The sequence below is a fragment of the Leopardus geoffroyi genome, chromosome A1 (assembly GCF_018350155.1).
Source record: "Leopardus geoffroyi isolate Oge1 chromosome A1, O.geoffroyi_Oge1_pat1.0, whole genome shotgun sequence".
NCBI classification, from domain to species: Eukaryota; Metazoa; Chordata; class Mammalia; order Carnivora; family Felidae; genus Leopardus; species Leopardus geoffroyi.
Genome location: NC_059326.1, coordinates 206432899 through 206448181, shown reverse-complemented (window position 1 = coordinate 206448181; position 15283 = coordinate 206432899). Strand labels below are relative to the sequence as shown.

Genomic DNA, 15283 nt, shown 5'->3' with positions numbered 1-15283 from the left:
CCCTTGACCACCAGAACTTGGCACTAGCCCTCCTTTTCCCCCCCACCTATAGTAAATGAAATTACTGCTGACTTTTATTTCTATTTTTTTTAAAAAAATGTTTATTTTTGAGAGAGAGAGATTGTGACCAGGGGAGGGGCAGAGAGAAAGGGAGACACAGAATCCCAAGCCCAAGCAGGCTCTGTACTGTCAGCACAGAGCCCAACATGGGGCTCAAACTCATGAACCGTGAGATCATGACCTGAACCGAAATCAAGAGCTGTCGACGCTCAACTGACTGAGCTACCCAGGTACACATTCAACTTTTAAAAAGAGTGTCTTGCTGTGTATAATCTTTTGGGACTTAAAGTTTTCCCATAATATATGGTTATCTTCTGGGTCACTGAAGGTCATTCTTTTTGAATGGTGTACACTGTTAATGCAACACTAGAGTTTATTTATCCAGTATCCTGTTGATAGTTATTTAAATTGTTTTGTTTTCAGGTTCTTGTGAACTACATACCTATAAATAAAAACCACCCAGGTAGTTTTTTTTTTTTTTAATGTTTATTTATTTTTGAGACAGAGAGAGACAGAGCATGAATGGGGGAGGGGCAGAGAGAGAGGGAGACACAGAATCTGAAGCAGGCTCCAGGCTCTGAGCCATCAGCCCAGAGCCTGACGCGGTGCTCGAACTCACAAACCGTGAGATCGTGACCTGAGCTGAAGTCGGACGCTCAACCGACTGAGCCACCCAGGCGCCCCTTAGAAAAATCAAAATGAAGTCTGCTAATAAAAACAAAAACTATGAAATATTAAAATAAACAGGAGTGTTTAAAGTAGAAAGTATGAATCCCCCTGTCATCATATCCTCAGAGTTAACCGGTGTTACCATTGGGCTATCTCCTGTGTTCTTTTAAATATATATCTACATATGCATATAATATATGTATGCTATGCACATTTTAATTTTTTAAACAAAAATGGGATCTTAACTTGCTATCTTTCATAATGATATATCATGGGTATTACTAGCTGTCAATATGTATAACTCACTTCATCCTTTTTACTTATTTATGTATTTATTTTTTGTTAAGTAAACTCTGTCCCCACTGTAGGGATCAGGATCATGACCCTGGGATCAAGAGTCGCATAAGCCTGACAGATGCCCTGCTTTCGTCCTTGTAAGCTGTTCTTTTCTGTTTCACTGTTCATGTATCAACATTTATTCCACAAATTCCCACTGTATTTAAATCTTGGTTATTTAAAATTTTTCTGCTATCATAAATAATGCTGTCACGAAGATTCTTACACATGTATCTTTGGGCATTTGTCTGATTATTTCCTTAAGAAATTTTCTAGAAGTGAAATTGCTGAGTTGAAAGGTATAAATTTGTATTATTTTTTACTTTTAAAGTGTTTATATATTTTGAGAGAGAGTGTGTGTGTGTAAGCAGGGAAGGAGCAGAGAGAGGGAGAGAGAGAATCCCAAGCAGGCTCCGTGCCCAGCACAGAACCTGATGACATGAGGCTCAGGAACTGAGATCATGATCTCGGCTGAGATCAAAAGTCAGACACTTAACCGACTGAGCCACCCAGGCACCCCTTAATTTGTATTTTTATCTATCAGCATTTATTTATTTATTGCTGCATATTGCAGGATTTCTCTCCAGAAAGAATTAATCAATTCAATCTTATCACGAATAGAGCTCTGAGCAGGGAATACCTAGTCCAAACTAAATTTCAGGAGAGACTTCTCAGAGGAATTGACACTGGGGCTGAGTCAAAATGAGACTGAGTCAAGTGAGCAAAAGAGCTGATAAATAATCTATAGGGAGGCAGGCCTGGCTGGGTTTAGGGCTGGTTCCACCCCCCACCCCCCACTTGTTTGTACTTGCCCTCTCCAATGCTAGATATCTTTGACCTGTTTGATCTTTGCTGAATAGAATTACTCTTTGCCATTTTTTTTAACCTGTATTTATTTACTATTGGAACGGTTTCAAAATCCATTTCCTGGTGTAGAGGACACAGGAACAATGGCTGCCAGGAGTGTTGCTTCAGAGATCATAGAAAAAGAACGAAAAAAGTTACTTGAAATCCTCCAACACGATCCTGATTCTGTCTTAGATTCATTAACCTCTCGGGGGCTGATTTCTGAGGAAGAGTATGAGACTCTGGAGAATGTTACAGATCCCCTGAAGAAAAGTCGAAAGCTGTTAATTTTGGTACAGAAAAGGGGAGAGGTGAGCTGTCAGCATTTTCTCAAGTGTTTACTTAGTACTTTTCCAGAGTCAGCTACTGTTGGTGGCTTACAAAACGGTAAGTTGGATTTCTGTACTTTTTTGGGGGGTAAGAGTAAGAGTGACAAGGCAGATTCCCTGAAAAAAGAATATTATTGCCTTTTGTTTTCATTTGTCTTTCTCCTGGAGATAATTTTCACTAGCATATGAAAAAGGGGAAAAGTGTCCAGGATTTTAAAAGCAGGGAACAATGTATTTTATTGATTTAGGGGATTGCTAAGTTTTTGTTCAAACTGTATCCAAAATTTGCAGTTTTTTAGTGCTAGTATAAACTGCTTATTATTCAATAAGTAAATTCATGGATATTTTACAACCCCAAGACCAAATGCTGCATCTTTCACTTAGTATAGCCATTTTGGAAATATCAGAAACATGATTTTGTAGCACACCTATATGGTGAATCAGTAACTTCATTTTTTTTCTGTGATAAGAATACCTGCAGAAGCCTACTCTTCTGAAACAATTCAAATGCTAATTCTTCAATGTTTAAAGATAATTAGTGGCAGATGAGGGAGTAATTCTTCCAGAATGGATTTTTTAGTGACTCTGTACATTACTACCAGAGACAGATGTAGCTCTTTTTTCTAAAAATTTAAAAAATATTGAAGATTATTTCAAGAGGTATTAGAGAGGTAGAGGTTCAGCCAAAAAGGTTCATGTTAACAGTCTGTAATGTAGGACAAGACCCATGTGCTTAGAGAAATAGATATTATTATTTCTAGAACTTACTATTCCAGATTAGAGCTATTTGCTTCCCAATTAGAAATTACTAGGATCAGATTTCATCAGCCATGGCCCTAGGAAATCTGACTTGGTTTTGGGTCACAGTAAATCCACACGTCAGCACTATTCATAGGATTCAGATTTTCTGTTTCACTCATGTACTCTTTGAGTTTGCTATGAAGAGCCAAACTTCTGAGCAAGGTAGGAGTGTGATCTGATTTTTTTCCAGTGAGAGAAAAAATGACAATTGACTTGTTATTTGTCTGGGAGATGCTAGGTATTCTTATCCTGCAGTTTTGAAATAAAGAAGAGAGATGAGGGGCGCCTGGGTGGCTCAGTCGGTTGAGCGTCCGACTTTGCTCAGGTCATGATCTCACGGTCCGTGAGCTCGAGCCCCGCATCAGGCTCTGTGCTGACAGCTCAGATCCTGGAGCCTGCTTCAGATTCTGTGTCTCCCTCTCTCTCTGGCAACCCCCTCCCCCCCCCCCCCCCCCCGCCGTTCATGCTCTGTCTCTCTCTGTCTCAAAAATAAATAAATGTTAAAAAAAAAATTAAAAAAAAAATAAAGAAGAGAGATGATGCTTCGAGGTCTTTTTGTTAATTTGAAAAAACAAAATACCCCTTCCCCCAACTTTCTTGTGCTTTTCAGAATTTTTAAAACATGAGAACATAGAACCTCTTCAAGCTATCGGGATAAGCAAGAATTCAGAAGATGTTTTTTCCTCTGGAGAGAAACAGCCCGAGAATCCTGAAATCACAGTGTCCTTCAAAGAGAAAGAACACCTGGATATGGGAATTTCTGAGTGCTTCAGGGACACGAAAACTACTTATAAGGAAGCTGCTTGGTCCTCAAGGGAAAATGAGGAGGAATACAACACACCAAAAGGCATATTGCCACATTTAGTTGAGAACGTTAAATATGAAATTCCAGCAACCATTGAGTATTTACAGGATGGACAGAGATACGAGGAGCCAGATGATTCTTTGTACTTAGGAAAAGAGGAATATTTTGAATCTGTTGGACACTCTGAAGATGGAGAAACCTCTGTGGAAGAAGAGGATTATAATGACTCAGAGCACGGTGTTTATGATGGCGAAGAGGGCGCTGCATATTCAGAGACCACACAGTTCTCTGATGAAGAACAGAGTTATGAGGATTCCGAAACTGGCATGTCATTCGCAGCGGAGGAGGAGAAAAGGATGGAAGGTATGGCCATACTATGTGGTAGTTGGGCCACAACTTATTTTTAGGTTTCCACGACACAATGGGGAGAAGGGGTAAGGAAAGGCACCAGAAAAGCAGCTACTCAAATTCCTTATGCCTCTCTAATTTGGAATTTCCTTATGGGTGGGGTTGACAGAGAGGAAGACCTGGGCCCTACAAAATGATGGACAATATAAGCAAAAATAAATACTGACTGTCAGCTTACAGGTTTCTGCAGTCACCTCCATGGTACATATAAGTTGCTAACCACTAACTTTGCTCAAATTAAGCCTCAAATTAAGCCTCTTAAGTCATTTCAGTGCCTTTGTGACCAGTCAGAGGGATATGGAGATTATGGGCCTAACTACTGAAGTGAAAATCAGAGAGGAGCTTATAATAATTGGATAAGATCCCAAAATATTGGTACTTGGCTTGATCCAGTCATAAATTATCATCTTGATAAGGGAAATTATATTGGTATCTTGAATTGGAATATTTCTGAATGAAAATTCAAAATGTTAGAAATGCTTCATTTGGAGAGATATTGTGTATGAAAATAAATATCACCAACTTCTGAGCAGAGAAGGGAAAGAAACATAGCTATTGTCTCACACTCAGTCCAAATCGTGGGGATCCATCATCCAGTTCTAGGTAGGAGAGGAGTAAGTCCTCCTCATCACACTTTGTATTAGTTTGCTACTGCTGCTGTAACAAAGTGCCACAAAGGAGGTAGCTTAAACAATAAACAACAGAAATGTGGCATCTCAGTTTGGAGGCCAGAAATCTGAAATCAAGGTTGGTTACTTCTGAAGGCTGTAAAGAAGAATCTGTTCCTAGTTTCTGGCAGTTTGTTGGACATCTTTGGCATTCTTTGGCTTGTAAAAATATCCCTCTTCTCTGCATTCATAGTTGTCTCCCTGGGTGCATTTCTCTAGGTCCCTAGGTCTCTAGGTTCTCTAGGGGTGCATTTCCCCTTTTTATAAAGACATTAGTCATATTGGATCAGGGCTCACCCTAATACTTCATCTTTACTAATTATATCTGCAATGACCCTATTTCCAAATAATATCATGGAGGCATTGGGGGTTAGGAATTCAACATAGGAATTTGAGGGATACATAATTTAACCTACAACACAATTCCTTTTTTTTTTTTCTTTTCAAATTTTTATTTAAATTATAGTAAGTTAACATACAATGTAATATTGGTTTCGGGAGTAGAATTCAGTGATTCATCAGTTACATTCAGCACTCAGTACTCATCACAACAAGTGCCCTACTAATAATATCCATCGCCCACCTAGCCCATCCCCTGCCCACTTCCCTCCATCAACACTCAATTTGTTCTCTATTGTTAAGAGTCTCTTGTGGTTTGTTTCCTTCTCTCTTTTTTATTTTTTATTTTCTCCCCTCCCATGTGTTCATCTGTTTTGTTTCTTAAATTCCACATATGAGTGAAATTATATGGTATTTGTCTTTCTCTGAATGACTTATTTCGTTTAGCATAATACACTCTAGCTCCATCCATGTCATTGCAAATTACAGTATTTCATTCTTTTTTTAAAAAATATTTTAGTGTTTATTTCTTTTTGAGAGAGAGAGAGAGACAGAGCATGAGTGGGGGAGGGGCAAAGAGAGAGAGAGGGAGACACAGAATCCAAAGCAGGCTCCAGGCTTTGAGCTGTCAGCACAGAGCACCACGTGGGGCTTAAACTCATGAACCACGAGATCATGACCTGAGTTGAAGTCGGACACTTAACCTACTGAGCCACCCATATACCCCAAGAGTTCATTCTTTTTAATGGCTGAGTAATATTCCATTTACAACACAATTCTTGTTCCACCCTCATACCTTCCCAATCCATAGTCATTTTTAGGCCTCATTTTTTTTAAGTTTATTTATTTATTTTGAGAGAGAGAGAGAGCATGAGCATGAGCATGGGATGGGCAGAGAGAGGGGGAGAGAGAGAATCCCAAGCAGGCTCTGCACTGCTGGCATGGAACCTGACACGGGGCTCTATCTCACAAACTGAGATCAAGACCTGAGCCAGAATCAAAAGTCAGATGCTTAAATGACTGAGCCACCCAGGCGCTCTAGGACTCATTCTTAATTTTTAAAATTTATTTACATATTTCACTTATTGTATAGGGTTGACTTAATTATTCACTGCATAGTATCATCATTATACTGTGAAAAGCCCCATGTCTTTTTATTCCCTTTTTTCTTTATTCCCCATTCCCCTTATTCTATAGGTAACATTCTAATATTATGATGTGTTTCTTGCGTGTTACTGTTTACTTTGTATGATCTTCTTTTCTATGTCCGTTATTTAGTGTAATAATAGAGCTTATCAAAATTCAGTTGCTTAAAACAATAAGTGTGTATTATTATTCATGTGTCTGCAGTTGGCTGGGCAGTTCCTCTGGTCTTTCCTGAGTTTTCTCATGTGTCTGTGGTCAGCTGGCTATAGACTAGTCTGTCGTCTTCTGGCAGTCTAGTTTGGACTTATTCTCGGACTAGATGGGGCATATTCTTACGGAGAGGACACAGGAGTATGAGAGAAGGCAAGAGGGAGAGAGAGAAAGAGACAGAAGAGAAGGCTTAGATTTAGTACTATCATGCCATCTGAATTAGTTTCCTAGGGCTGAAGAAAGCACTACACAAGGGTAGCTTAGGACAATGGGAGATTTATTGTCTCATAGTTATGGAGGCCAGAGGTCTGAAACCAAGGTGTTAGCAGGGTCAAGGGCTCTCTGCAGGCATTAGGGAAAGAGCTGTTCCAGTACTCTCTAGTTTCTGGTAGCCTCAGTTATTTCCTGGCTTTAAATGCCCATCTTCTCTCTGTGTGTCTTCAATCACTTTCCCTCTGTGCATGTCTCTGTTTTCAAATTTCCCCTTTTTGTAAGGACACCAGTCATACTTCATGGGAGCTCACCCTAATGACCTCATTTTAATTTGACCTCTTTAAAGATTTTGTTTACAAATAAGGCCACATTCTGAGGTACTGGGGACTTCAACACAATTTTTTTTTTTTGGGGGGGGAGCACAATTCAACCCATAACACCATCACTTTTGCCACATTCTGTTGGCCAGAGTATGTCACACAAAGACAGTTGTGACATACTCAAGAGTTGGGGAAAACAGATTCAAGAGTTGGGGAAAAACAGATACCACTTCTTGCAAAGTAATATTGCAGAAATCCAAAATATATCCAGAAAGCCATTAATTGGGGCTATTTTTTGCAATTAATCTAGCACCTTTAGTAAAACATGTCAACGAAAGTTTCAGTAATAATGTAGTTCTGACTTGCAATGTAATTCTAGTAGCTAACCAATCCAGTCTAGTTGGCTGGAGGCATGAGGCTAACTCTGTCTTTTTCCTCTGTAATATTTGTTTGTCTATGCAGCTAGGAACTCAAAAAAAAAAATCCAAATGTATCTGATTCAAAGGAGAAACATCATTATGTTTTTTGTTATGTTAAATTTCATGACAAAAAAAAAATTCATGTCAAATCTAAGTCTCAGGAAGGCTTATGGTGTTGCTTTGTGTGCTCTGCACTGTATAAGGTCAACTTGTGTATAGACTATAGCAATCAGCTCCCTTCCCTTCCAGCTTACAGTTGAATTCATCCAGTGGCAGGAACCCATATATTTACCGTTTCCTGTGCCCTTTCTTCCTGAAGATCTAAGATTTAATGTGATGTTGTTTCCGTTTAGCCTGAAGAATTTTTATTTATTATTATTATTTTTAAATTTCTTTTAGTGTAGGTCCATTAGTGGGAAATTCTCTTATTTTTTGCTTATTGAGAAATGTCTTTATTTTGCCTTCATTCCAGAAGGATATTTTTGCTAGATATTGAATTATAGATTGACAGGTTTTCTGCCTTCAGCACTTTATGGATGCCATTCCTGTCTTTTGGCTTCCATTGTTTCTGATGCTAAGTCTACAGTTATCATCGTTCCCTGTAAGTATTATTTTTTTACTTAAAAAAATTTTTTTTTAGCAGTTGACTCTTATATAGCTAGATATGATTTTCTTTGTTTTTATCCCCCTTAGGATTTGCAGAATCTGTAAAAATTTTTTTAACCAAATTTGGAAAATCTTCAGCCATTATTTATCTAAATATATATTTCTGTCCCACTTGTTCCTTCCTCTCTTTCTGACACTTCAAGTTCATATGTTAAAGTTTTTATTACTCTTCCATGGGTTCTAAGGCTTTATACATTTTTTTATTTAATATTTTTGCCTCTCTATTCATCAGATTAAATCATGTCCACTGCTGTATCTTTAAGTATACAGTATACTGACCATGTTCTGTTACTTTCAATTTGCTATTAAGTCCATCTACTGATTTTTTAAAAATTTAGATAATATGATTTTTAATTCCAGAATTTCTATTTTGTAAGTATTTCCTATTTTTTCCTGTGGATTCCTATTTAATGATTCATTATGAGTTTATTTTATTTTATATTCTTACAAATAGTTAAGATAGCTGCTTTAAAATTCTTACATCCTAGGGGCATCTGGGTGGCTCAGTCGGTTAAGTGTCCAATTCTTGATTTTGGTTCAGGTCATGATCTCACAGTTTGTGAGATTGAGCCCCATTTGGAGTTCTTTCTGTCCCTCTCTCCCTGCTCACGCACACTCGCTCACTTTCTCTCTCAAAATAAATAAACATTAAAAAAAAAATAAAGTAAAATTCTTACATCCTAAATCTAACATCTGGGTCAGTTTCCATTGATGGAGTATGGGTTATAGTTCCTATTTCCTCCTATGTCTGTTAACTTTGGATTGTGTCCTAAATATTGTGTGTGATAGGTTGTAGAGACTCTGGATTATTAAATATCTCCAAAGGGTCTTGTTTTTTTTTTGGTCTGTGTTCATTTCCAAATAACCTAACTGGACTCAAATTCAAGAATCTCCTTTCAGTAGGTGGCAGCTAAAATAATTTCTTTTTGCCTTAGCTGGGGTATTTTCATAAATTTTAAGTTTACAAACATATATTGGGTTCTAGATATTATTGCTTCTTAACTTTTTTTCTTTTTATCCATTTTTGTGCTTGTTGATTGTATCATTGTTGCTCTGTATAAGATTTGTTTAGTCTGTTGCTTCTGGGTATGGTATCCAGATGAGCTCTGTAGTAGTCAGGAAAGACTAACAAGTCCTTACTTTGTCAGTACTTGGCCTGGGCTGTGTGGGTACCAGTTTTGTGCTGAAGAAACAGAGGATTGTTGTCCAAAGGCAAAATAGGTGATAGGCAAGAGCAGGACCTAAAAGCTTTCCTGAAACCTAGCCTCTCACTGCCTCCCCTGGGAACCCTTTTTACTAGCCCCAACTCCTCCCTTACCTTCTTAGCCCAACACATATTCCACTTGAAGCAACTTTTAGACTGTCCAAGGATTTCTTAGTTATCTTTGTTAATCCTTGAAATCCATACCTTTCTCTCACTTCTGTTGTTTCTTACCAGGCTAATTGTATAGGGGATCCAAGAAGCTTATGCTCGTTTGCCAGGAGTAAATACTACCAGGAGTAAAAAAAAGTGCTCTCTGACCTTCTTTCTCTAAGCACTATCTCTGTATTCCCAAGAAGTGGTAAGGAGGTATATTAGGAAATGGGAGATTAGGAGAAAGTAGGTACAGCACATAAATTCTGAGGAAACTTTAATGGACATAAAATCTTTCATTTCTCCAAACTGTAGCAAGAGATACATTTAAGAAAGAAATCAGGAGCACCTGGGTGGCTCAGTCAGTTAAGGGTCGAGCTTTGGCTCAGGTCATGATCTTGGGGTTTGTGAGTTTGAGCCAGTGTCAGGCTCTGTGATGACAGCTCAGAGCCTGCAGCCTGCTTCGGATTCCGTGTCTCTCTGTCTCTCTCTCTCTCTGCCCTCCCCACGCATCCTCTGTCTGTCTCTCTCTCAAAAATAAATAAACATTAAAAAAAGAAATTAAAAACCAGAAAGAGAGAAAGAGAAAGAGAAAAAGAAAGACAGACAGACAGAAAGAAAGAAAGAAAGAAAGAAAGAAAGAAAGAAAGAAAAGAAAGAAAAGAAAGAAAGAAAGAAAGAAAAAGAAACCAGTATCGGGGTGCCTGGATGGCTCAGTCAGTTAAGCAGCAGACTCTTGATTTCGGCTTATGTCATGATCTCACCGTTCTTGAGTTCACGCCCTGCATCTGGCTCTGTGCTCACAGCATGGAGCCTACTTTGAATCCTCTGTCTCCCTCTTTCTGCCCCTCCCCTGTACACACTCTCTCTGAAAATAAACAAACATTAAAAAATATTAAAAAAACAAATCAGTATCATCCTAGAGAATTCCTCATACACGTGTGCATATCATGGAATATTAACAAGGTTTTTCATCATTGCATACAAACATTAGAATTCCAAAAAATTGGAAACCCTAAATGACCATGAGTAGACAATGGCTAAATAAGTAATGGTCCATCCAAATCATGAAGCACGATGGATTAGCTAAAAATGAATTAAGTCAACCTGTGTATGAACTGACTTAGAAGAATTTGCAAAGAATACCATTAAGTGAAACGAAGTCGAAGAATCATTTGTTTAGGATAATATGATTTATGTAAAAATAAACTAGCATCCACTGAACCAAATGATATATTTCTCTGTGTTCATGCATTACCTATATACTTGCATAGAAAAAGGACGGGAAGCAAATATATGTAACATATTGGCATCTCTTAGAAGGAAAATGGAATTGGCAGACTGGCAAAAAGGAACTTTCACTATATTTGTATCGTTCCATCTTCTTACAATGAAAAAGTCAATTACTTAATTTTAAAAGTCAGTGAAGGTAGCTTAGATTCTGAATGTGACATTCACTGAGTATCTTTTTCCCTACAGAAAGAAAAAAGGTATTTAAAGATGTCCTGTCATGTTTGAACATGGATAGGAGCAGAAAGCTTGTGCCAGATGTTGTTAAACAATTCTCCTTAGATCGAGGATGTATGTGGACACCTGAGACTCCAGGAGACTTAGCCTGGAATTTCCTGATGAAAGTTCAAGCACTGGATGTCACGGCCAGAGATACAATCCTCAGACACAAGGTTCTGGGTGAGGGTAACAAAGAGGAACTGCTGACTGGAGTAGAGAATTTGGAAATTAGAGACATACAAACCATTAATCCCTTTGATGTTCTTTGTGCATCTATGCTCTGTTCAGACAGCTCGTTGCAACGCGAGGTCATGTCACACATGTATCAGTGCCGGTTTGCTCTTCCCCTGCTCCTGCCAGATGCAGAAAACAACAAAAGCATCTTAATGCTGGGGGCCATGAAGGGCATTGTGAAGAAGTGGTCAGCACAATCTTCAGGAGGGCCTACGGGGGATACAGAAAAGTGCCTGACTCTCATGAAGATGCCTGTCATCTCTTTTGTGCGCCTAGGATACTGTAGCTTCTCCAAGTCCAGAATGCTCAACACACTGCTTGTCTCTGACCAACTAAAATCACACAAAATCTTTCTCCATCAGGATTTTACTGGCCCGGTGTTTCCCCGGCAGATCTCTGATGGCCTGGTAGAGATAACGTGGCATTTTCCTGATAGCGATGGTCTAATGGAAAATCCTAGTGTTTTCCAAAAGCCTGTTGCTCTGGCCAACCTTCGTGGAGATCTAGAAAGTTTTTGGACACAGTTTGGTTTCTTGGTGGAAGTTTCCTCAGCTGTGTTTTTTTTCACTGACTACCTAGGTGAGAAGGAGTGGGACTTGCTAATGTTTTTAGGAGAAGCTGCCACCGAGAGATTCTACTTTGTCCTCAGTCCCCAGGCCCAGGAGAGTGAAGAGACACAGCTTTTCCAGACGACTCTGAAGTTGAAGCCATCACAGCTACTGTTTTGGAAGGGGGAGGCACCTGGGGAGAGAGGGAAGAATATTGAGGGTCTTCAAGCTGCTCTCCAGGAAGTGATGTCCTCTTCGCTCAGATGTGTGTCTGTGGAGGACATGGGCTCCCTGGCCAGGGAGTTGGGAATCCAGGTAGACCAAGACTTCGAGAATGTTCAGGGGATTCAAACTCCCCCTAGTGAAAATTTGTCTGGAACAGCTAAAGATGAGAGACAACAAAGACCCAGTCAGTCAGAAAGCTCATGTGAAAGCCCAGCTGTGATGCCTGGAGAATCTGGGGCTAGCCAGAATCTCCAGAATTTCTACCTCCTCCCAGGATTCGTGCCTTGTGTGGAAAACTGTCCTTTACCAACCAGAATTGGAGGGAACTTTAGCCACGTTTCTTTGAAAGCCCCCTGGGTTACGGGCTCCCACTTTTGGTCAGAGCAGAGGTCTAAGTGGTTCCGTCCCTGGCCCTTTCAGAAAACAAGGGCCTATGGTCGAGGTAAAAGTTTTGGGTTTCGGTACTTCCAGCCCCAGAGATTTTATTCACCTGAAAGATTCACGAAATTTTCAAGAACTGCTTTGGGACATCCTATGGCTAAAACAATTGGAGGACTACCAAGACCTGTGTCTCAGCACGTACACGCCTGGTCCAGGAGACCACAGACAACAGGAGCTCTTGAAAGGTCTGGGGTAGTGGTCTCCCAGGTAGGTCACTCCCACTCCCTGGGTCTGCAGCCAGCAGAAGCAGCTGGGAAGCCACAGCCTAAGCAAGGTTACACCCATAGAACACAGCCACCAAGGGCACCTGGGAAACCTATGAAAACAACATCCCATATTGAAGGTTTTTACCCTCAGGCCTTTCAACCAGCAGGAGCCACAAAAAAACCTTTAAGGCCTGCCTCTCATCAAGGAGCCAAACTGAAGACACAGGATGGGCCTTTAAATCCAGCCTTCCAAAGGCCCAGTAGCAAATGTTTACCCAGCTCTCAGTTCAAACCCAGTCAGCCCAAGCCATCCCAGGTCAAACACTCTCAACCTGTGCCCTCTCAACCCAAACCCACTCAAACAAAACCCACTGAGTGCCACCTCTCCCACGCTAAACCTTGTCCACCCAAACCCACTCAGCCCAAACCATGCCCATCCCAGTCCTCCCAGTATAAGCCTTCTCAGCCCAGGGCCACTCAACCCAAGTCATCTAAGACTAGTCCTGCACAGGCTAAGGCATACCATGCAAGAGCAGGGCCCAAGAAGGCTGGGAAACATTAAAGTGCTTACTCTAGAGACCTATGAAACGTATCCTTAATCCAGACCATTGCTATCATGTGGTAACCTAAAGAAGAGTGGTAGTCATGGTAAGAGACCACTATTATTAGCATGACACAGAAAAAGAAAAGATATACACAACCTAAACGGTATCATTAAAACATTTGTAAGAATGATTTTTTCCAACAGGAAAAATATGAAACAATTAAGAGTAGAATCGAGGAGTAAATAAATGAACTAAATCCAACCTTGAGTATTAGGTGATATATAACCTGAATCCGAGGAATGGGGCTGTTGAGACCACCCCATAAAATAAGGCTCAGGCTGCCTGGTTGTTGCAACAAAAATTGCTCTAAATGTTGGCTGCTCCAGAGGTGTCTTGGTCAAAAGTTTGTGGTCAATATCAGCCACTAAGCAGATAACCTTGTGTTGTTTGGGGGATGTTTAAATCAACTTACTTGTGATAATAGTTCCAATTTGCTTGGATAATATAACTCTCTCATTTGACCCTTACATATAGAAATAATGAACTAACAACCAATGATATAAATTATTTTGCATTAACTTGGGTATGATTTGACTATGTTTTATACTTAAAATGTTTGTAATAGTTAAGATAATTTGGCCTATTAGAGGATCTTCTACATTGTCCTCAAGATTCCAACTTAAAATGTATACTTGAGTTTTTAATTTTAGAGTTGTGACTTTTTAAGTTGAGAAGATTAAGATAGGTTTACAAAGCTTGTAAAAAGCATTGGAATGTTTAACGGAACTTAAGATTTACAAAATTTACAATTTTAATTCATTGGATTCATTATTATCCTAAACATACAGGTAAGTTCTGCTAATTAGAAGGATAAGTAAAAGGAATGTATTAAATTTAGAATATTCAAGCAAAGTTTAATTGTAAATGACATCAAATATTATTAAAAGGTCACTTTAAAGATTCATGTTAAAATTCACTAGATGTAGAAATAAAATCATAAGATTTGTAAATTGGATTAAGACCTCTGGTTTTTGGATTTTGATTTTTAAAAAATTAATACTAATTTTTAAGTACTAAAATAACCCTGCTTGTCTTTCCTGGGTTTTTTTTTTTTTTTCTTTTTTGCCTTCAAGGACACCAAGGGAAAAAAATCATATTGATGCATAGTTAAGAAATGATCTTTAAAAAGGAATAATTAATCTCTGAGAACATTCTCATACTATAATAGGTATCCTTCATTTGTGCCTGTTTTAAGCAATTAATATTGAGTATTTAGAGGGTGCTAAATCTCTAAAGGTTATTGAAAGGATGAAGAAAGAAGGGACTATGCATGTAGATTTTTCTATTTGTCTTTTCAAGAGAAAAAGCATAACTACCATGACTACAAAATCTTTGATGTTAAAGTGGAGCTTCTCAATGAAAATAATCTTCTTGTTGTTTAAACTTTTGAAATGAGCAATATTAGTGATGTTTTAAAAATGTTTTTCTGAACATTTCTTCAAGATTAGTTATTGGAGGAGAGAACTTGTTGGGCTCTTTGTCACCAACAGATTCTGTGTCAGTTTGGGTCATGACAATACATATGTGGTTCATTCAAATCGGACACTTTTAGGAGAGTTTAATAATGGGACTATTTATAAAGGGCTGGACAAGAGGTATAAACAGTGTAAAAGAGAGGGCAGCACACTGGATGTGTGAGGCACGTTGTCACCCCAAGATCTGAAGGGAGAGAGGGGGTCAGTGCTTTCTCCAGTCAGAAGAGCTGTGTAGGAAGGGTCTTGGGTCTGGCTGGTTGAGGGGGACAGCAGGCTACAGTGACCCACAGGGAGTGATTCCGGGGAATAAATATTTACTCCACACCCGATCTGATGGTGCATCCCCTTGGCCAAAGCCAACCAGAAACCAGGAAACAAGGAACCCACTTAGCCAGTTCATGTTGATCAGTCTTAGGGTTCAGAGCAAGGTGGAGAGTGAACCTGGAGGGGC

General features: G+C 39.2%; 1 protein-coding gene across 1 annotated transcript; it reads left to right on the top strand.

The window, feature by feature from the left end:
* Positions 1-1552: 1552 nt before the first annotated feature.
* On the top strand, positions 1553-14312 carry CARD6 (caspase recruitment domain family member 6). The gene is made up of 3 exons (XM_045439395.1): positions 1553-2298; positions 3652-4209; positions 11069-14312. The coding sequence occupies exons 1-3, from the start codon at positions 2016-2018 to the stop codon at positions 13312-13314; spliced, it is 3087 nt and encodes a 1028-aa protein (XP_045295351.1). The 5' UTR covers positions 1553-2015; the 3' UTR covers positions 13315-14312.
* The last annotated feature ends 971 nt before the right edge of the window (positions 14313-15283 follow it).